Source organism: Styela clava, chromosome 3 (assembly GCF_964204865.1).
Source record: "Styela clava chromosome 3, kaStyClav1.hap1.2, whole genome shotgun sequence".
Taxonomy (NCBI): Eukaryota; Metazoa; Chordata; class Ascidiacea; order Stolidobranchia; family Styelidae; genus Styela; species Styela clava.
The window spans coordinates 4,307,996-4,330,988 of record NC_135252.1 but is presented as its reverse complement, the minus strand read 5'-3'; the positions used below and the strand labels follow the sequence as shown (position 1 = coordinate 4,330,988).

At 34.1% G+C, this 22,993-nt stretch overlaps 1 protein-coding gene across 1 annotated transcript; it reads left to right on the top strand.

Annotated features, from left to right (window-relative positions):
• Positions 1-160: 160 nt before the first annotated feature.
• Positions 161-21,634, top strand: LOC120341838 (uncharacterized). The gene is made up of 23 exons (XM_039410396.2): positions 161-386; positions 589-663; positions 1,100-1,166; positions 1,778-1,814; positions 2,541-2,739; positions 3,248-3,747; positions 4,401-4,574; positions 5,277-5,411; positions 5,482-5,570; positions 5,675-5,864; positions 6,238-6,315; positions 6,856-6,984; positions 7,367-7,461; positions 7,642-7,813; positions 8,210-8,290; positions 9,170-9,262; positions 9,554-9,727; positions 10,412-10,550; positions 11,417-11,614; positions 18,210-18,414; positions 19,302-19,547; positions 19,842-19,935; positions 20,797-21,634. Exons 1-23 carry the CDS (start codon positions 341-343, stop codon positions 21,049-21,051), a joined length of 3,471 nt encoding a protein of 1,156 aa, XP_039266330.2. The 5' UTR covers positions 161-340; the 3' UTR covers positions 21,052-21,634.
• Positions 21,635-22,993: the final 1,359 nt, after the last annotated feature.

Genomic DNA, 22,993 nt, shown 5'->3' with positions numbered 1-22,993 from the left:
TTTTCCTTTTTCAATGCCCCCGCCCCTCTCTTCCATTCTCTCTAACAGTGTCAACAAATCTTAAAAATATTTTATTAAGATTTTCTTTCACTCATATTAATTTGTATATGTAAAAGTGTCTGCGAGTACAGCATGGACCCTGCGAAATATATGGCCACGGATCTGGTTGTATTTTGAAACACAAGTTGGCAAGACCACTGTCACTCATAAAATCGCTGATGTGTTTCAATCATTGTTGCCAGCGCGGGAATTCAAGAATCGTACCGTAATTTGGGGTTTTTCTTTTGACGGTTTGGGCAGAGGTTTTAGAAATACAGAAATAGATGAGCAACTAAAAAACATGGATGAGACGAAGAGCCCGGGATCTGTGAAGAAATTGAAACAAGGTAAAGCTGTTGTGGCACCGGTGGCAATGCAAATAAAAATTAAATTGAATTATTTGAAATGCTTCACTTGAAACTGTGAAAAAGCAAACGGTCTGAACGCTGCAAAGGCAGTCCACTACATGACTGTAGTCTGAGCATTGTATCTTACCGTACCGTACCTATGTCTGTTTGTACCTAACGACTTATATTCTGATATTTACAGCGCAATTGCCTTTTATGGTTCTGAGGGACAAAGGCAATTCACCTTCGATCAAACAGAAAGAGGAGAAGAAAAATGGTAAGCCAGTAAGATAAATACAGAAATAAGAGAATTCAGGAATTGTGAAATCTGTAAGTTATTAAGTTAGCTTACTATTACAGTATTACCACAGACTCGAACAGTCTTATGAATTCTTTGGTACAAGTTTTTAATCGATTACTGTAAATATTCTAATGCTCTAACACTGTAATGAGGTAAGATATTGCTAAAACATTTTCATATTTGTCAATTCTTTTGTAATTGCTGTATCAAATTGTCAACTATTTAAATGTGATTTTTCTTATCTTAGTTCTGTAGTTGCCTATTTAATGACCAGACATTGACAAAAATCATTAGTTTAAGAACTGAAGAACATTGTTCACAAGATGATATTCTTAAATTACATGAAAAATATTAATTTCTTACTTTATTGTTAATTGGTTTTGAACCTCAATCCGCTTTTATATAATTACAGAAGCAATATCTATTTTGTTATCTGATGATAATGCAGAAAAAGAGAATATTTCTACACCTCAAACAATGTAAGAAAAAAGAATGAAATTGCTATGTACAGATAAGTAGCACAATAGTATGCCGATCTTTTATTTTGTCCTGATTGAACTAAACCGATTTAGACATTTCTGATAAGCCTATTCAAAAGAGGCTGAAGGAGTTTTTGTGGTCATTGGAGTATGGCGTTGGACATAATGGGAAACGTTATTCATCAACTTTTCGTATCTATATATACCTCATTTAATTGATTTTGAAAAACAGAAAGTTTGTTTCTTTTGATTTTGTGCACTGGATTTGCGAACTAAATTATTAAATTACCAGAAGAATTACTCATATTGGATATAACACATTTTATTTTTATGTGGCGTTTATTCATATCATTCGTTTTTCGATATCATATGATACTTTTTTTCATTCAACATACCGGTAGTTAAAAATGCATTATGTCAGTATGTGGAAAACTGCACAAGTTCATAAATAAATAAAATTTTGAAATTCTATGAATTTATTATCTTAGTAGAAAGTAGGCTAATAGAAGTTTACATTAATTGTAATTACTTGATTTAATCCAATTTCCTGCTCACTGCATCTTGAGCATTCAAAATGGTTTAAAATTAAAGCATGTCTATAAATTTTACAGTGCAAAGAAGGATATTGAGAAAAAAATAAAGTCATCGGTGAGTTTACAAATAACTTGAATACATGAATATTAGAATAATTATGTTTTTCGTCATTTTGGTAGTCTCAATATTTGAGTTGTTTGTTTTTCGAAAATTTTATATATGCCTATATTTGGCAGTAATAAGTTCTGTATCGGGATGAAGTTGAAAAATGAGACTTTTATTTATTCATTTTTATCAATAAATTGATTTTTAGGAGATCCTGCGTTCATATTGTTGTAATTATATTCCTTTATATTACTTAGTATTTCAAAAGTCTGCTTACAAATTATTTGGCTTTTCACTGAGCTAGACAGATGTTTGGGGTTTCAATAAATTTATGATATATATTCCAATTTTGTTGTGTTAAGTAAGTTTATTTTCAATAAAGCCACTTTATTGCGAAAATATTTTGACTTTCCGGTATAGGCCTACTGAAGTATTTTTTATAACAGATCATACCTTTCCCAATCTATGTATAATGAGCATAAAAGCATCTGCTATAGAGATACAAGCAAAAAACGATATATCAACAGCTACTATTCTTTAAATGGCACAAAAGCTTTGGTATTGGGTAAAGAATTTATCGCACACTTGGTGAGGTGGTTGGCCTAATGCGTGAATCTGAGATAATGCACCTTTGAGGCCACCATAGTTAGTCCAGCAATGTCATATCCAGTTCACATCTTTGCTAGCACTGTACGAAAAATTGTTTATTTTTTCAAATAATTTTTTTTTTATCAGGACTGTGAATCTATGATTGTTGATTTGACTGATGAAACTTCACGTGATTCCATTCCACCTACTACACAAAGCAATGAATCTAATGAAAGTAAAATGCCTTCGACTATTTTGAAACATATTGATGATTCCATTGAAGCTGTGGTCCGTCGCTATTCTTCTGAATTTCATATCACTGGAGATGGCAATGTCACCCCTAAAGGTATGTAGGGAACAGTGAAATAATTACACACTAATATAACGTATTTTCTCAGGGAGCTTGTGCAGCTGTACTATACACTATAAAATTAACGATGATGTCGAATTTGTGTTTTTAATACTGTTTATTTGTGGCTTGTTTATTTTGGTTCATCTAATATTGTTCTCCTGGTATATATTATTTTGTTGATTGAATTGATCTCCTTGAGTGACAAAAAGATGCTTTAACTACTTCACTGCCCTTTCAAATAATTTGTCACATTTTTGTAACAGCAATAAAATATCAGACTCTATTTCTATATTAATTCTACATTGTTCGTTTCCATTAGAATTGAGAACACAGTCTAGCATTGCTGCTTCAGTTTTAACCAAAGTTTACAATGCTTCAAAATAAACTTATGTATGGAATGGAATGAGAATCTTTGGGTGTTTTTTCTTGAAAACCTGTATACCCTTTATGACATTTTTAATCAAGATTTGTTTTAACGATATCACCTTGTTTTTGCTTTAAGATACTGCTTCAGCAAAAAAGCGACGTCGTAGGTCAGCATCATTATCGCCTCTTCCGCCAGATGCAAAACGACCTATACTAGGAAAGGAATCATTTGTGACACCTTCAAAATCAGAAAATGATGACAAACTGGCAGGCAAGAGTTCGAAAGAAAGTACTTCTCATAGCAAGATTCCTGAAATTGTGATTACAGCTGCCACACCACCAGTTGGTAAACAGAAGAACCTAGCAAGTGAAAATGCCTCTCGCAAGATGCATTTAGAAAAAATGTTAAATCGTGATAAAGATTTGACGCAAGTAAAAAAGCATTCTCCATTATCTGCTGTGTTGCCAAAGAAAAGGCCAAGATCGAGATCACCATCGCCTTCTCGTTCTAATAATCAGAAAGTAAAGGTTGAAAGCAAGGCTTCAACATGTGTGAAAATCGACTTGACAAAATCAACTACACCTTCGAAGAAATCCAAGCAAGCTGATGAAGATGAGTGTACTGTTAAAATAGAGGTTTGTAGTTACGTAACTATGTTAACTGAAAAACAGCGATTTTTAAGACAGAATTTTTGTATTTGAATAATGCTCTTAAATTGCGGTCATTTCACAGTGATGATTAGGTTCTATGTTTAATTTGCATTGTTAAATCAGGATCCTTCCAAGACTATGATTTTACTATCAATCAGAAAATGGCGGTCTCTAACTAGCAATTGAGAATCACAGATGAAGTGGCCTGAGTGTGCTGACCCATTACTATCTTTGACTTGGCAAAAAACAATATTCAACCTGGACCTCCTTAGAAAAGCTTTTCCACTCAGTGATTTGTTACACTTGGTACATGAAGATTCAAAAATATGAATTAGTCCATGTAATAAATTAAAATTTTTCATTGTAATTAATTTATTATATAAGCAATTTTGATTTCAAATTTCACAGCAGAAATTCATGCTGAATAACATTATTTCATAAGTGTTTTGAAAATTTTAAAAGTTTTTGCTGTTTTGATTATACATTAATGATCCATTTTAAAGCCAAACACACCTTTCTCGTATTTTTTTTTCAAATTGTAAAAGTTTTTACTGTTTGATAATGCACTACTCAGCCATTTTTAAGCCAAACACAGGTATTCCCCGGCCTCTTTTAAATCTTTTATTCAATATATTCAGGCAGCCAAACACGTAACTCCAGTTAAAGAAGAAAATATAGTCAAAGATGGAGACAAATCATCAACTGAAACTTGCCAAACACCCCCACCAGCTTCAACTTCCATGGATTCTAGTCAGCTCGATACCCCATCACCACCTGAGAAACCAAGCAATGGATCAAAGATAACTCCTGGAGTGAGAGCTTTTTTCTTTCTAGATAATCATTCTTTCCAGCATATTCAGAGGGGCATTCTGAGAATTTATCTGCGTAGTTGGTACATTGTGCTATGTGTTACCTAATAACATAGTCACCATTGCACTGCCGAGTACTTCTACGTTTGAATCCTGTCATAATTGTAAAGATTAGCTTAACGGAATAAAGATTGTGGAGATCAATAGAAACATGTATGCAATCGTACCTTTGATAACTCTAGGGATTCACAGTTTCGAATCCCACAAGGTTATTTATGTGTGAAAGGATAGACGGACCACAGGCTGTGGTCATGTAACCACTGGTCAATGTTAGGGGTCAAGCCATTATCAAGCCTATGCATCTGAAACAAATGGCTAGTTGAATATTTCTATACCAGACATGGTCTGGTATTTGGAATTGGACGAAAGGTCATTTTATCATTTTTACTTTATCCGGTTTATATATGAAAATCTTGTTCTATTACTGTCACTGTTTTAGACTGAGTTAACATTGTTGCTGGGCTTCCTTCACCATCCCATATGGGCTTGTGAAACAATTACTCGCCTAGCCATATTCATTCCTAGACTATACTGATTGCTGGGCAGAAGATCATGGTATGTCATATTATGTCATCTCAGCGGTTTTCTGCAACTTGGTCACCTGATTTTGATTTTTTTTGTCTTAATGAATTAGTATATTTATAGAGTAAAATTGCAAGAAGCCTCGAGGCACAACGCAAAAAAGAAGAGAGAGAAAAAGAAAGAGAAGAAAAAAGAAAACAGAGAGAGGAGCAACGTCTCACAAAAGAAAAAGAGAAGTTGGAAGTAAAGAGAAAAAGGGTATATTTTGTAGACTTTATAGTAAGTTTGGGTTTTCTTGTCTATTATGTGATTTTATATTTTAATTTAGGATGAGGAAAAAGCTCAGAAAGAAGAAGAAAGAAAGAAAAAAAAGGAGGAAGAAGAATTGATCAAGGCTGAAAAACAAAAGAAAATTGAGTGAGTGAAATTTTTACGAGTGTGACTGACGAAGTATTTTTTTAATGAAATTTTAATCAATCGAATGGTCATCTAATTCCTTAAACAATACTTCTATTCATCAGAGAGAAACGTAAAGAAAAGGAAAAACTTGAGCTGGAGAAGAAATTGGAAAGAGAGAAGAAAGAAGAAGAGAAAAGGAAGGAAAAGGAGAGAAAAGAGGAAGAAAAACGACAGAAAGATGAAGAAAAAAAACAAAAGGAAGAGGAAAAAAGACAAAAGGAGGAAGAAAAATTGCAAGCTGAAGAGGAGAAGGTTTCATTTGTTTAAGCTTAGAAATTGATTTGACTCCCGGAATGTTCTGATTATTTTGTGTGTTCAACCAGCAATGCTATGCTAAACTTGCGAATCACCTAATTAGTAAATGCTCATGAAGTTTTTGTATTAATGAAAACTTGATGAAATTTCTTTGCCCATAGTATTTTTACAGACTATTAGTATTACTGCTTTTTGTAATTTGCCATTGTGGGGATAATTTTTCGTTTTGACTTTTAGTAATTTTATTTTTAGTTGATGACTTCTGATAAATTTCACATTGAAATTTTGCTGCTCGTAATTTTTTTTGCAACATTAGTATACAAAATATCTTGTACTAATTTACCGTAAATTGTACATTTAATTCCAACAGAGAAGAAAGAATGAAAAGAGAGCAGAAAGTTTCAAAAGTTTTTTCAAATCGCCTGCTAGATCTCCTTCAATAAAAAAGGTAAAGGTAAATTTAATGAGATTGTCAATATTTAATTAGAATTGCTAAAACAAAAATTTCACGTTCTATTATTTGTATGCTCAACAGGATTAACTGAAGAATTTAATTCAAGTGTTATTTGGAAAATTTTTTTCTGAAAATCTTGCAATTTTTCTACTGAATTATTTATTATGTTACGATTTTGTTATAAAATGATTTCATTTTTGTTTGTAACCAAAATTAATTCCAAAGCCAATTTTATATGCGCTCTCACGACTTCCACTTCAAACAATGTAGAAGCAGCTACTGCAATGTAAGGTTCTTCGAAAGGCCCGTGAATCTTTTTGCCTTGGTGTTGCCTTCTCGATTTATTACATTTATATTTATTTGGGTGAGGGTGGTTGTTATGGGATTAAACCTGTGATGCCAACATAGGTATATCAAACATTATTTATGCCCACTGAAAATTGGGGAATAGCAAATATGTTGATATTGACTTACCAAGACACTACCGCAATTACGCTTCATGTTTATCTGTATATATAAATCTATCGTTTCCAGGAGTCGCCACAACTCACTGGAGTTTTCCCTCCATTTCAATTGAAGAAAGACATGATCCTAGCACCTATAACACGAATGAAGATTGATTCAGCTCAAAAGGCATATCTTGACGGCGCATTGGTGAAACAGGTATAATTCTAGTCTGCCCATGATTCCTGAACTTCATTTTTTGCCTAGTTTTCAGCAAGCGGCCCATTTCGGAATTGGAACAAGTATCTCAAGTGCTTTTTTTATATAGATCACAAATATCTTAAAACACATAGCTGTCTGGTTTGAAAGCCAATCTGAAATTTTTTGGATAATTGTAGATTTCACTTTGTGTATGCTCCGAATGAAGCCCTAAACAAGTGTTCTTCGCAAACACAAAGTTTAATTTCTCCACATCAAGACTTCATTCACAGCTATTTAAGCTGCTGTGTTCAATATAACTTCATATCATTGGTCTAATATGAACCATCTCTAATTCCATTTTGATTATCATTTTCTGACATGAAATTTTTTTTTTTTTCAGGATTTCACTTCATCTTACATGAAACAGTTTGGAAAAAAATATAAAAGAAACATGTCTATGCCTACTCTACCTAAACTAAGAAGACAACTTATGAGGTAATTTATTGGTTTCAATATTTGCTGTTTTTTTATGTTCATATGTTTTTAGTGTTTTTTACAGTAAAACTGAAATTTGATGAGATAAAATAAACTGATACTGAAAAAAAAAATAAAAAAATTCAAGTTTGAATTTGAAAATATTTTATTTTTATGACTTTTTATTTATTTATTATTAAGCTTATCTGAAGATGGACTTGAGCTTGTAGAAGATGGCGAGAGTCAGCCTGGTGCTAAAATATTACGAGCTAAATTCCTCCTGTTTCATACAAATTATCGACCTCCATATTTTGGAACTTGGAGAAAAGAAAGCAAAAATCTCAGCTACAAAAATCCATTCAAGAAGGATACTGTGAGTTTTATAGTTAACTTGTTTTCAATTTCTAAAACACCTTTAGAAGATATAATATTTCTAGAATATGAAAACTGGAAAGAATTCGTGTCGTGCAATTCCAGGAGTCTTTTTGCAATTTAGCATTTGCTTGCCTAGACTAGTGTTTTGATGGAAGTTTAAAACACTTAATGGATAAAATGAAAAAAAGTGTATCATTTTTTGCAAGTTAATTTCGTTACCGCAACGTTTCGTGCACTCACTCGGCAGTAAAGGAGACTCGTGTTTGTGCAAAATGAAGGGAAACCAGTTAAAAAGTAGTACAGACGGTATTTATATTGTAATAAATTGTAATAAATTATATTGAGCTACAGAAACTAAATTTATATTGAATTAAGTAAATTTTCAATATTTCAGGATTTGTTTGATTATGAATTTGATTCTGATGATGAATGGGAAGATCCCGGTGAGGGAGAAGACATTGATAAAAGTGATGATGTGAGTCATCATTTCTTGCTTTACTGAAATCTACTACCCTCATCGCTTTAAAAAAGTGTTTGGTCTCTGTCTGATATCAGCGAAGTTTTTACCAGAGAAACAAAACGAAATGAATATTCGAATGCATTCGAAATTGGTTATATTCTATATAGTTAATTCCTTATTTCTAAAAAAATTGTCATCTTGAGTGTTTGGCAACTGATTGTAAGACAGAAAATAAACTTGGTATGTCTTCTGTCGTTGTGATATAAAACAGAATATTAATAGAAGTATTGTTTATCTGAGACATATTACAAATTACAATAGCAAATTCAATTTTTATGAATTTATATGGTTTGTGTGAATTTCTTGCTGAATGTGACAAATTTTAAAAAATGTTCAATATTTCATATTCGAAAATATTTTTTTTCAGAATGTAATCGGGTATACATTCAGTTTTTGGCCATCCCTGTTTCTAATCCATACATAGAAGACTTACCCCACTTGTCATTTTTCTAAAGTAATTCTTTAAGTTGTGTACAATCTAATAATCTAGATTTATATACTTCATTTGCACAAACCAATTACCATAGATCACGGGAGGGAGTCGCAGAAAACTGCGCAAGTTATTGAGCTGTTGCTAGTTGACACCCTTACTCTGCACTTACATGGTGTAAACAAAAAAAGAGGAAAAAATACAACTGCTAAACATAATATTGAAAAACAAAACAGAAGAAATAAAAAGCGGGGCATTTTTCAAATATCTTATTGATTGACGAAAATTTCAAACATTGATTTTATATATTCCATGAACAACATATTGAATTTGCTACATACCAATCAATTCTAATATATCCAACTTTCTAACTTGGAAAATTTATTGTTTTGTTTATCTAACAGGAAGATGAAGAAGAAAAAGCAGATGAAGATGAAGACGACGGATTCTTTGTTCCTCATGGATATTTATCTGATGATGAAGGAATCAATGAAGAGGTCTGCCTCATATTATGATATTTTTGAAAATTTAGAACCTCCCAAGTTATACCAATTAATATACGTTTGTGTGGAGACTGGTTTCATTCATATTCCATAATGTTCTAAATTTGATAAATAGTATTGGACGGGTACACTTGTAAGCAATGCCACATTAAAAAATATAAGTACCCATGGAAATGTTCTCGTGAATCTTTGGGCATTAGCAAATCTAGGGAACTTGCTGTTTAAAGAATGTCTCTGTTTTCATGCATGTCGGCGGTTGTTTAAGTTTTATTGTTAACATCACAGGCTGAAGATGATGGGCCGAGACCTGATCATAAGTTGAAGCAAAAACAATTGGAATTCGAAGCTTCTTTCAAACGTAAATTATCAGCTCTCACTCCTGTTATTATCGGATGTGTGTGGAAAGATAGTAAAGAAGCAGTGGATAAAGTACACAGGGATATTCTCCGTAGTTACAAGGTATGTTATTCAGGGGGTATCGGGGTCGAAAAACTAAATATAATCTGGTAGTTTAGCTCATGGGCACGGTTTGCCGTGGTATTTTAGAGTAATAATGTTTTTGATTTGTTGTAAGACGCAAACGCGAGTTACGTTGTACGCAATTGAATTAATATAGAAAGACATTTTAAATTCTCGTAGATCTCAATTTCACGAGACAAACAATTCATTATACGTTAAAAAATACGACTCTTTTAACGAGCGCATAGTCGCGGCGACTGTTTCAGAAGGGAAAGGGAATTTCCAACTTTAAACCTTCCTCCCTTTGTTAAAATCCTTGTTGCTCCCCTGATGTTAGTACATCTTTTACCTAATATTGAGGTTCAGTGTTTGGTATATGAATGAGCGTATGAGTCCGCCAATACAAGTCCTGTGGAGATTGATTATGTGTTAACGAATTGCTAAATTTATCGTAATGTTGTTCGCATAACCTATTACGGCTTCCTTCTTCAACTGACGCACTTTTGAAAACGATTCACCGAAGACCTTTTTTTCTATATGCAGCCTGGAATATCGCATTGTATGGATAGGCTTCAGTTCTACATACTATTTACTGTTTTATAATATTTTTTCTTCTTGTATGGTGTTCAAAGCACTAGTTGTTATTGTATTTAATAATATTTTTTTTCATGCATATATTTTTAGGCTGAAATATTGAGCAGTACACCGATTCCTATTCATCGGCCTAATAAGAAAAATGCAGAAAAAACATCTGAATCTCCGAATGAAGCTGGGAAGTCTGATAAAGTAAAGAAATATGGATTGAAGGCAGTTCCTGAGGAAGGTAGTTCATGGATTTTGTTTATTTGTTTTATCTTAATTTATGTTAATTATGTTTTATGTTAATTATCTTCAAGATTTGATTCAGCATAGTTTTAATTCAATCGAAGCAAGAGAGGATGATGTAGTCCCTCCATCTTGACAATTCATATTATATGTTGACCCAGGGGTTGAAGTGTTAGAATTGAATGTTTTGCACCACATGCTAAATCTCTGGTTCAATTGCTATGCCGACCACCTCACTCAAGGTCTAATGAATTGAGTGGGCAATGTGATACCAGAAAGATTCCAGTCCTTCAAAAATTGTAGCCTTTTACATTCTGTCAGATATCAGTAGCTGATTGTATAATGCCTTATTTGGAGCGAAAGTGTAAATTAGCGTTGATTTAAAAAATATTGGTGTTTTTTCCCTGCTTTTGGAAAGCAATGAAGAGTGAGAAATTTGTAATATTATATTCCTAAATAGTATTTTTATTTTATTTTCGAAAATATCATGTACCAAAATTTTAAAACTAATTTTTAAATTCGACCGCTGAGAAGGAAAAATTTCGGAAAAGGTTTTAAAATACAGGCAACCATTAATTGTAAATAAATTTAACATATTGTTGTTTGTTTGGCGATAATACAATGGTTTAACTTTCAAGACAAAAGAGCGAATGCTCATATTTTATTTTATTTAAAATAATGACAAGAAATAGATGCTTTTCAAGCTAGTTACTGACCAAAGTTTGAGGCCATATTCATCAAGTATTTCGATAAAAACTTTTGAAAATTATAAATATATGTTACTCAATTACTCAAGACATTTTTCTTTCAAATTTCATTTTTTGGGTTGAAGCTCTCGCGTTATGATTGCAATTATATATTTAGCAATGCATGATCTTATTCGTCTTCTGCATGGAAATCCTCTCAGTCTCGCTAGATTATCACAAGAGTTTCGTGTTTTCTGGAAATTAAAAAATAGTGAAGGTGAGGCAACAGAGTATGGTCCTATGTCTCTCGATGAAAGTGAAGATGATATTGTTATGGAAGAAAATGTTGAACCTATGGAGGTTTCACCTTCGGAAGGTAGGATCAACTTTGTATATGTTGATGTATAGTTTTTGTGGATAAACAATGATTTATATAACTGACAACTGTGTGTAATACTTTAAACGTATATATAACAGGGTGACTCAAAAAACAGAAACCAGGTCATTTGGAACATATTGTAGAAAGAACAAACCTTTTGTGAAAAGCATCATAGGTCATGGGAAACAATCGTCTGCTTGTATATGATTTACACACACTAGGATAGGATTTACAAATTTATCCTACGGGAGAGGAAAGCCAATAAAACGGCTTGATCATATGTCAAACCATGGCCTCTCGTCCAATTACAGTCCATGTCGGGTATGGGATTAGTCAGCTAATTATTTGTTTTATAGATGCATGGACTTGACCGAACCTAAAAGTTTTATTAATCTAGGATGCTTTGCACAAAAGTTATGTTCTCTCTATTATATGTTCTAAAGAACCAAGGTTCTGTGTTTTTGGTCACCCTCAGTATAAAGCAGGGGTCACCAAACTACGGCCCGCGGCGTCATTTTATCCGGCCCGCAATAACACGCAAAAATGGCGAATTTTTTTCCAAGGGAAATTTTCCTCGGGCATCGTCTTGTTTATTTCGTAACATTGGCCAATCAGCAAGATGCAAAAAAGTGACGTAATAATAGGCCCTTTCGCATCCGCTTAAATACTTTTGTTTTGTCACCCCTGACAGATTTTCAGTAGTGGTTGTAAACAATACTTCGTTTTTGCGATTTTGAATGCTATTCGTTAGTTTTTGGTTGTGTTTGGGAAATTTGAGTATGAATCAAATACGTCAATCATCATTTGCCTCCTTAGGAGTTGTAGTTTTAATAGTAGTAATGACAAATTAGTCTAGAAATAGCTGTGACAAAATAGGCTAAAATTCTCTACCGGTACGCAACGTTTTCTGCGAAAGATGCACTCGTGGCGCGTGCTTTCGACGAAACTATTTACGTTTCTTGTGCTAAAATGAACGTCGAATGTGCATGTTGCGCTAACAGTACTGTAATCCCTCGCGTACTGCTCCAATTTCACAAGTCACACTAACTTTTGTACTGCTTTATAGCGGATATGCATGTAGGTATGTTACAAAAAATTAAAGTTTATCCGATTTAAATAAAAACTGCGCCGGTGGATCTGAGTGAAAACAATACCAATTTTATAAAAAACGATCAAGAAATAACGGAGATATCGGAATTTTAGTACCACCAGACAGGCCAATTCTTTCCATAAGGATTGTATTACTTTTTTCATAAGAACTGTAATAAATATGAAAAAAGAACACATATCAATCACTAGTCTTTCGATCTGCGTCACATCTATGGAATATTGAGACTATTTCAGGATTTTATTCTGTCAACGGTCTTGATACCGCCGAAAGAGCTTCGCAAATAAACGCTGGTGTTGTGCACCAGTGTTAACTCTAAGCAAATTATGAGTGCGAAAGTGCTTCGCAGTCGAAAAAAAAAGTGCGAAAGTGCTTTTGCCGATTTTAACAAGTTAGGTGCCCTAGCCTTTCATATAACCCATTTAAAACGGCATAGATACTCAAAAAAGCGCTCCTCCAGTTAATATTATGAATTAAAGAGATGCCTGCCTTTTCGTTAACCCAGTTCCCTCTAAGCGAATTCATGTTTAATTAGAACGAGCGAATTCATCGGCAACGAAATGACATCTGCTAACACCTTCCGGGACAAAACGTTCATGCAATGTATCACGGTGTCAGTTGCTTACTCGCGGTGTCAGTTGCTTACTCGCGTAAACAGCAAAGACTTTCACATTTGTTACTCCTTCCATCTAACAGACACGAGGCAGGCTGGAAACCATATTAATTACAGGGTGGATTGTTTGTACAAATCCCGTGCAAAATAATCTCCCCCCCCCCTCCAAATATAAATAGCAATCAACTAATTAGGGTTAGGTGCGCTGGAAATTCAACTTTTCGATTTATCCCTAAACCTAATCTGATAATTATTAATTTGTGATTTTGAACCACTTTGAAAGTCGCCACGGGCTGTTTTAAAAGATAAGTTAACCTACGTTCCCTCCGAAATATTACGCAGGATACTCCCCTGTTTTAGGAGATAGGTTGACCTACTTTTCTTTCAAACCTTTTTCTCCGAAATATTACACAAGATCACTTTGAAAATCCTCCCGTTTCGTGAGCTAGCGTGACCTAATTTCTCTTTTACATTTATATTATACTATTTCAGAGCTTACCCAAAGACAAGTAATTTTTAAATGTCGACATGCCTTGGTTTTTGTGCGAGTTAGTTTAAATCGGGCAGAAAACTTCATATATTGGCAAAATGTTTAGTAATGTCTTTGTACTTTCAGCATTCATAAATAGCACTCTTTGTAATGCTGCAAAAAAAGATTTGGTCGCGAGAGTTACGTGAGATGACTGCCGTTGTTTTTTAAGCAGAATGTAAACAAAATTTATAATTAATAAACGGGAGTTACGACGCCCTTCACACATCGTGTGTATTAAACTTCCCTGGTAAGTACTATTATTATTGTACTTATACACCTGTTGGAGTATTTCGGACAATTTCGAATTTAAAATAAATGAAAACCCGACATATAATAAAGACGCAAAAGTAAAATGAACATTTATTGAAAAAGTTATTATTTCAGAAAGACAACATGATGTACAATTCCGCCAAAACCTCGATGTTCGCAAGTGAAATGATAAATAAATACTTCCCTGTATTCGATCAATTAACTTTAGCGTATCGTTGTTCTGCCAACAAACAGCCGGGTGCAAAATATTTCCGTCCTGTGATATGCTCACAAATATTCTCGATATTAATATCATACCCTCGCGTATGTACTTTCTATTAGCTCATTAGTGATCCCTTCCATCCTTGGCCAAGTCATGTTTCGAATATGTGAACATTTTATTCGACCATACGTGGCCGGCGGGATGTTAAAATTGTAAACAAGAGAGAGGTAAAACCAATCGCGAATTTCGTTATAACGGCTCGTTTACGAATTGTTGCGCCTGTTATCGTCGAAAATGATTACATTTGTTGTATTTTGAGGCATTTAAGCAGTAATAATTACATCATCAAAATCGTCAAGTGAGATCTTGAAATTGCAAATTCCGTAAATAAAATTGTGAATTATTCGGTAACGAATTCAGCTTCAATGACCGTCCGGGTATTGTTTTGTTGAAAATTATTATTAATGTGAGAGCGCCAAAAACATACAGTCCATACCGATGCGACTGCAATTTATATGGTCGCAATTGGTCTGGCGCGTTTATCAATAGTGTAAAATAAATTAAACGAATATCAGTTATAACCAAGCCTGTCAGCGTGTTTATTTTCTGTTGGCAGGAATCGTAAAATACCATCTTGAGACAAATTCATTTCTATTATAAAATCTTAATTTTCAGTTATTATCGTTATACAAATAACGTGTGGCAACTTTTTAATTTATCGTCGACCAAAAAACCGCCCCACACTCGTCCAAACGTGTGTCGAGCTCTTACGACAGGAACAGATTCATCGACGACCTTAATTAGGGAAAATATGTATTTTATTGGGAATGCAAAATAAATGTAACAAAACGCATTTTTTGTGATATAACTTTGTATTTTTGGAAACGGGTTGCCGTGAAAGGTAAAATTTGATCTAAATTAATCGCAAAAATGTTTTATTTTAAATGTAACAAAACACATTTTGCGATATAACCTTGTATTTTCGAAAACGGGTGTCCTGAAAAGTAAAATATGATCTAGATTAATCGCAAAAATGTTTTATTTTAAATGTAACAAAACACATTTTCGCGATATAACCTTGTATTTTCGGAAACGGGTGTCCTGAAAAGTAAAATATGATCTAAATTATACGCAAAAATGTTTTATTTTAAATGTAACAAAACACATTTTTCGAGATACAACTGTATTTTCGGATACCGGGTGTCATGATGAGTAAAATATGATCTGAATTAACCGTAAATAATGTTTCATTCCAAATGTATCATAACGCATTTTTTGCGATATAACTTTGTATTTTCGAAAACGGGGTGTCACGAAAATTATTAATCTAATGTTTTATCTATCGTCTAACTAACGTCTGGAACACATCATTTTCGGGGAGAACTCTAGCCCGCGAAACGTCATTTAATTTAAAATAGGGAATGTTTCACGCATTTCAAAACGGAAAATCACCAGTAAGTGGACAGGGATTCAACCCTCCGGATTCAGTATTCTATATCTCCCCTGTCAGAACTTTCTGAAGAATGGAATAAAGAACCCATCAAACCGCCGCGGAAGAAGGGGAGTATTTTTGCACTAATAATTAGGACGTGACAATATCAAAATCGTCAAGAAACTGGGGAATTTGCAAATTCCATAAATAAAATTGTGAATTGCTCGGTAACATTTTAGCTATAATTATCGCCGGGTATTGTTTTGTTGAAAACACGTTGAAACTTGAGGGAATTAGTTACAATTAGCGCCTGACCTCTATTAGGCACTCGAGCACTCGAAAAAAAGGCACTCGAGCCCAATCTTTTTAGCATTAAGTCGCATACATAAAATATCCTGTAAAAGAAGTGCTGTTCATTAACGTCATCTCGTCTTATGACCAGCAAAAATGCCTTCATTGCCGAATTATTCAATCACTATTTTAAATCAACATTCAGGATTGGCACAATTTCAGATTGGCGAAGTTTATCACCATAGAAATACATGAGAAAGTTAATTATCGTCTTAATAAATATCTGCATCACCGTATGGACAATAATATTACCATTCGCATAAAATTGGGACGGTAAATTTACAAATCTTGATAAGTAATATTAAAGCCAACGTAAATGTTAATTTGAGTCCTCAATGTCTTCAACAGCTGTTGCCGATGTGAACGAACGGGTAAACCCGAAATATAAAACTTCGATGTCCGCCGACCCACAAGAATTCATATTTGTAAAAAAGAGAGGGCGGGAATATAGATTACCCAAAACCTGGATATCGCCGCCAAAACGATCGGTGACTAGAACAATTAGCGATTACAACGGAATTAACCAGTAAAAAGGCTTTGTTGCCGATTTTTTAATGTATTCACCACGTTTATTCGGTACTCCTTCAAAAAATATTGAATTTTGCCCACCCGTCCTCGCATATCAATGAGAAATAGTTGTGTAAATATCGCAAAATTACGGAAAATGCCCTTCCTTTCAACATTGTGATTACAATAAAATGGCACTTAATGGTATTTTGTGAATTTGGTGATTTTGCAAATCTGTGACATGCTGCTAAAAGTTTCGTCTGATTTGAAAATCGTGCAGTTTGGTCACAATTCATCCAAAGTGACTATAACACATAACACTTTTGTCATTTTGAATTCATCGATATCATTGATAGTCACATGACCACTCTCTTCAAAGAAACGCACTGCGTATTATTCCAACATCTGGTTTCAATCACCCGAGAGCGTTTTTTGCGGGAGAAGCGGAATCGGTGTGCTTGTATAATAATCATATTATAAACAAGAATTTTGCCGTTAATGCAAAAGCTTTATCTCCTATGTCTGCATCTCGTAGGTTAGAATTCCGGTAAATATCGTTATGATATGCAGAATTGAGTTACAAAAGTACTAGTATGTTGCTTATTTGTCGACTTAATACTCGAAAATATTTGTTAACTTTGAATTTTTATTCCATTCAAAATCGGAAAAAAGTGCTATTTTTCTTCAAAATCGGAAAAAAGTGCTATTTCGCAGTCCCTAAAAAAAGTTGCGAAATTGCTTCGCAATTTTCGCAAAAAAGTGCGCTAATAGTGAACACTGTTGTGCACGTTAGTTTGACAGTGGTTCATTGTCGGTAATATTTAACGATGTTTCGATTGTACAAATTTCATAAAAATTGGTAAGTATCAAGTTAGAAAAGAAATACACACGTCCACATAAATTTTATTGGTGTCCATAGACAATATCATTAACCTGTACTACGTATAAATAGAGCGTAATTTTTAAAAGCTCCGAATGTTGAAAAATTTTTGCTCTGATAAAAAAAATCAAATACCAGATAATAGTTGTTTATTTTATCTAAATTATGTCAAAATTTCATGGAATTCCATGCTACAGCAGGCAGTACGTAGTCGCTTTAATGAGCGGTATTCGACGCGGCGTAGCGGTACTTAGCAGACGTGATGCGTACATTTTTTGGAGAGAAAAAGCGGATTTTGTAACATTCCTAATTCATGACTCCTAATTCATGACTGCAACGTTTTGATAACAGCTAAACTCAGGGTAGTTGTCTACATATAGAAATCTTGTATATTTGTTTTCCTAGAATGTTCTCGATCTATATTCTGCGATATAAATAGAATTTAATATTTAAGTCTTCAGAAATATAGAATATATATTGTTGAATAAATTGCATAGATTTCCCAACTTTTATGAATTTATTGTATTGCATTGACAAAAATAATTGTCCGGCCCGTTTCAACACAGTTTGAGTCATATCCGGCCCGCGGTCAAAAAAGTTTGGTGACCCCTGGTATAAAGTCTTGATAAGAGAAGAATTTATCACTTTTTAATTGTGTAATATTGTTAAGATACAAAAATATGTTATTTAAATTCAGATAAAACCAGCAAGCTAGCATCGGTCAATGAAGTAGATAAAACACCAACCAGCAGTAAAATTGCTTTAGACGGTGGAAAAACGCCAATTATCACCCCCAAAAGTGGAGAAAACAAAGATTTTGAAATATCGAAAACTCAGTTGTTGAAACGATGTAAAGAAATAGCAACTTATTACAAGAGAGATAATATCAATAGAGCTTGCTGGTGAGACAGTTGTTGAATCTTTTCTAATTCTATATTACTTATTGAAGCTATTTTTTGTTGGTGATGCAACGGACGTGTGCTAGAATGGTAAACTACAAACTTGAGATGAAGTAAGACTGGGCCTGCTGAAAACGGTTAAATATGATTAAAAATTAACAAAAAACACAAACACTGGGAATTAACAATTAAGCTTCAATTTTGCCATATACCTGGGGCTCTGCACTTCCACCTGCAGCCCTGGGACAGCGCTCGATAACCTCCCAGTTTCCTCATCCATTTCACACTAGGAGTCATTATAAAGATGTGTTATTAATTGAGTTTTTTGAATACATTCTAAAATAAATTTTGCGAATTTGAAATATTGAATATATATTCTGAAATAGTCTGTTTCACAAGATAATTGATCGTAAGATAGCAAATGCTTGAAATGACATTTTCAAATCAAAATATTATATATTATTCCCAAAATCAAGATTTTACAAGATCGAATAATATAATAATAATAACAATAATTAGTTTTGAAAGGTCTGAATCTTTCTGGAACGGTATCGCGTACCCAATTTATACTGAGTGAGGTGGTGGGCATTGGAACCCAACATTTTAACCCACGATGTTGTAGTTAGGTATAGTGCTTCAATCACGAGGCCATTGCTGACGGCTAATTTTCATTCATTCGCTGTGGAAATTCCTGGTATTTGTACATTTGCAAATTTTTCTGATAATTTCAACACATCTTCAAATTACCGTAGAATTTGCCTCGAAACATGTTTTATTGGTTCCTCACACTCTTGAATTAAAGTCGTGAGTTTATTGTAGAATGGATTGACTTGGAATTTAATCCAGCAAACTATTGGAAGTATTACTAAAAACGGAAATTTCTCTTTCAGGTTTGTTCATGATCACATCCTTGACAAGTATGATGTGGGAAGCAACAAAGCACCAATTCCATGCAAATGGAGATATGCTACAGATGTTAGAAAAATTCAGATTTTAATATTTCCAAAAAGTACTGGGAAACCAGCATCAACAACCGAGTCTAGTGCTACCATCACACATCAGAGTCCTGGTGCTAGTATCGCAAAATTTGTGGCGAAAGTTTCACCCGATGATATTTTGGAACAAAGCAAGTTAAAGTAAGTTTAAGTTGTTTGTTGCTATGTCAACTTACTGACTAGATAGAAACATTACTTCTAGAACTTGACTTTATGTGAAGTTGTGAAGAAACAAAATTGATGAAATAATTGTATCATGTGTAATCATACCTTTACTAAGTGTGGCAAATGTCCTGAATATAACCCCAACATTTTAGTTTATTCACACTTTAATTGCATTCATTTAACGAGATGAAGGAAGCAAGGGTATGTATTTATGCCCACTCGAAAAAACTAACTTACATTTTACAGTCAATGTGTTAACTATTGTTACAGACATGAAAAGGCGAAACAATCCACTGTCTCTAATAATGTCCCGACGGCTAATTATCCTGTTGTACCATCTATTGCAAAGTATACAACTGAAAAGGTTAGCAGATGTTAAAAACCATAATTTCATGTAAAATACCTGGTATCTCTGCAAGGCGTTATACACAGATGTTGTGATGTTTGAAATAGGTCTAAAATTCAAATTCAATATTGATTATATTTGTTATGGTAAATTGCTGATTTTAGGAATCATTTAGAACAGTGGTTCTCAAACTTTTCAAGCCGCGCCCTCTTTTTAGAATTCGTCAAACAAAAAGCTACAAATGACAGATAGTAAGGCGAAAGTAATATAACAGATAATTTAAATGAAGCACAACAGTTATCTGGAATCTCCAAACAATAAAGAAACGTAAATATCCAAAATATGGCGGACAAGATCAAATCTAACGAATATTTTTAATTAGCTTTATGTACCCTCAAAAGATTGTCTACGCCCCCCTTGGACGGCGAACCACTGATTTAGAATATTTAGATACTCAATTTCAAATTTCGTCAGATAATCTAGACAAAACTTTCACTTGGACTTCTGACTGTGTTAAGTGTAGAAAACCAATCAAAGCCATGTTTCTTTCACATTTATTTCATTACCAATACCATTTTCTGAGAATTGACTTTGATTTGTGCATATTCAACTGTTGGACATGAACCAATTAAAATAAAGTGAGGAATATTTCACGATATAAGCAGAATAACAAAGATGTTTAGTACTATTGAGCTATGTAAAAACGTAATCTTTCTAATCCTCACGTCACATCCTGTACCCAAGAAGTCACAGCTAGGTACTGCAGTTTGGACTGGAATCTTACTGGTTCGCCGTTTAGGCCCCTCTTTGATATGTTCCTTTCAAAACCTCGTTTAAAGCAAATAGTCTTTTTCAAATCATTTCTTCGTTAATTTACAGATTTCACCAGTCGTTATTATAGAGAAGAGTGCTCAAAAAATTGCTGAAGCTATGGCAAAATGTAAAGAACAACATGCAGCGAAAGTAGCTCAGAACACTCAACAACAGACTCAACCCCCCATGCAGGAAGCAATATATGTTATTCCAACACCTGATGCGGTCAAAACGTTCTTTGGTATCGACGCATCTCTAGACAAAAGGCCTGCAACCTCAATGGATAATACTACCGATAAAGAAAATGATGGTAGTGATTAGCTACCTCGACTAAACTAACTTTCAGATTTAAATCGGTTAAACAATGGAAGCTTTCTAATACTATTTTTTATATTACAAGAATGCTTCTGTGTGGAGAATTTAATGCTCTGAATGATATTAGCTGAACCTAACCAGGATGACATCACAGGTTATATTCTTGGTCTCTAATCTCATGCCCAGAACCTCACTCATATTGTTATAAATATGGTAGGCAATGCTGAAACCGAAAGATTACATGCAGTCCTTCCAAACTATAGAAGCATGGCATGGCACTGACTGCATGTGCAGAGCCTTTGTTCAGAACATATAAAAATATGTTATGTAAAAATTCCGTTTTGGGGCTTGTCACAAATTTGCACCTCGGAGAATATTTTGCTTGTGATGAATTGTTTCACTGCCCTTGATAATATATTGCCATCTGAATCTAGAACAGTCAAATTTGTTTAATTTTTCTTTCATTGTTTTCCACTTCATATTTCTAGAATTGTGATTGCTCTGCAATTCCAATCATTTCTTTTCACCTCTTATTGTTCCAATATTCTGCTACAGATGGGAGTTTCACAATAAAATATTTTGTGTGTAATGCTAAGTGTTTCCTCGTTGTATATAGTCTTATGAGGTATAGTCTTATGAGGTTACCGGTATCTTCATTCGAAATGTACTGGCACTATGGATTTTGTTGTATTGTGATCATTCTTTAATTTAAGCTTGTGAGCATCGGTCTCTACCTCCGAAAGCTGCAATAAAAATAGCTAAATAGAAGCAAAGCACCTCTTTTTTGGGTATAAACCATACAAAACGAAAGCTTAAACAACCATCCATTGAACTCATGCCTCAGCGAGGGGATATGGTTTGAACCCTACTGGCTCTTCGATAAGCGGCAATACTTTAGTTGGAACTATGAGAAAGATCATCTGCTTGCACCAGAAGACATCCATCTTGACAATCCCTTCTGCAGCAATACTTCCCCTCACTCTGGATGCAAATAAATTGGGAATGAAAAGATTGGACTGGAAAGGTGCGATATGGAATTATGTTGATTCACTAGAAAGGCTCCAGTCTTCTCGAATGAGCGATGGTAACGAACTGAAGTCTATGCTCGAGCACAAGTTTCGCAGATGGTCACTCACTCGCACCCGACCCCAAGTCTTTGACAGAAGACATTAACATCGATGAGGCGATTATCTTGATACTCTTAGAATGTCTGATACATCGGCTCTCGGCCCGGACAAGTCTCTCTTCGGATGCTGAGGTCCATTCCTCTGAGCACCATCACGAAAATTTTCAACTTGCGTTGCTAAGGTGCAGTCAACCCCAAGCCCTTCGTCACTCACGAACGATATTAATATCTTCATTCAAAAGTGTCTTCTTCAACAGGTCAAGGAGAATTTAGGCCTATAACTATTGGCTCTATAATATCGAACTTTGATCCTGGGAAGAGGGCTTGGAGAAGGCTTTCCTCTGGAGCTTTTGACTCGAGCATCAGACGCGTTGCCATACGGGTGGGGACTCCACCTCATTTTGTGGCGTATCTCACTATCTGCTGCACTTGTGCAAGAGCCACAATTAGGCTTGCACGTAATTGACAAAAATCAATTCCGTAATTACGGCCAAATCGATTACGTAATGACCCCGTAATTGCGATATTTTTTTCACACATTTAAACCTATCATAACAACCAATTTAATCCATTTCTATTCCGAATGGAACATCGAAGTTTGGTTTTCATATTCCCGGCAGTACTACACGCCGACGACAGATGTTAAAGACAAATATCAAGGAGTGAATTCAAAATAATTTTATTCTGATTTTATCTTTTGTATTAGCTCTGGTTTTTTTTTATCCACTTTATCACCAAATTTTATGCGATCAATTTTATCATTATCAACACTGGTAATATATATATTTAGGAAACGATAGTTTACTTTTTTAAAATCGTATT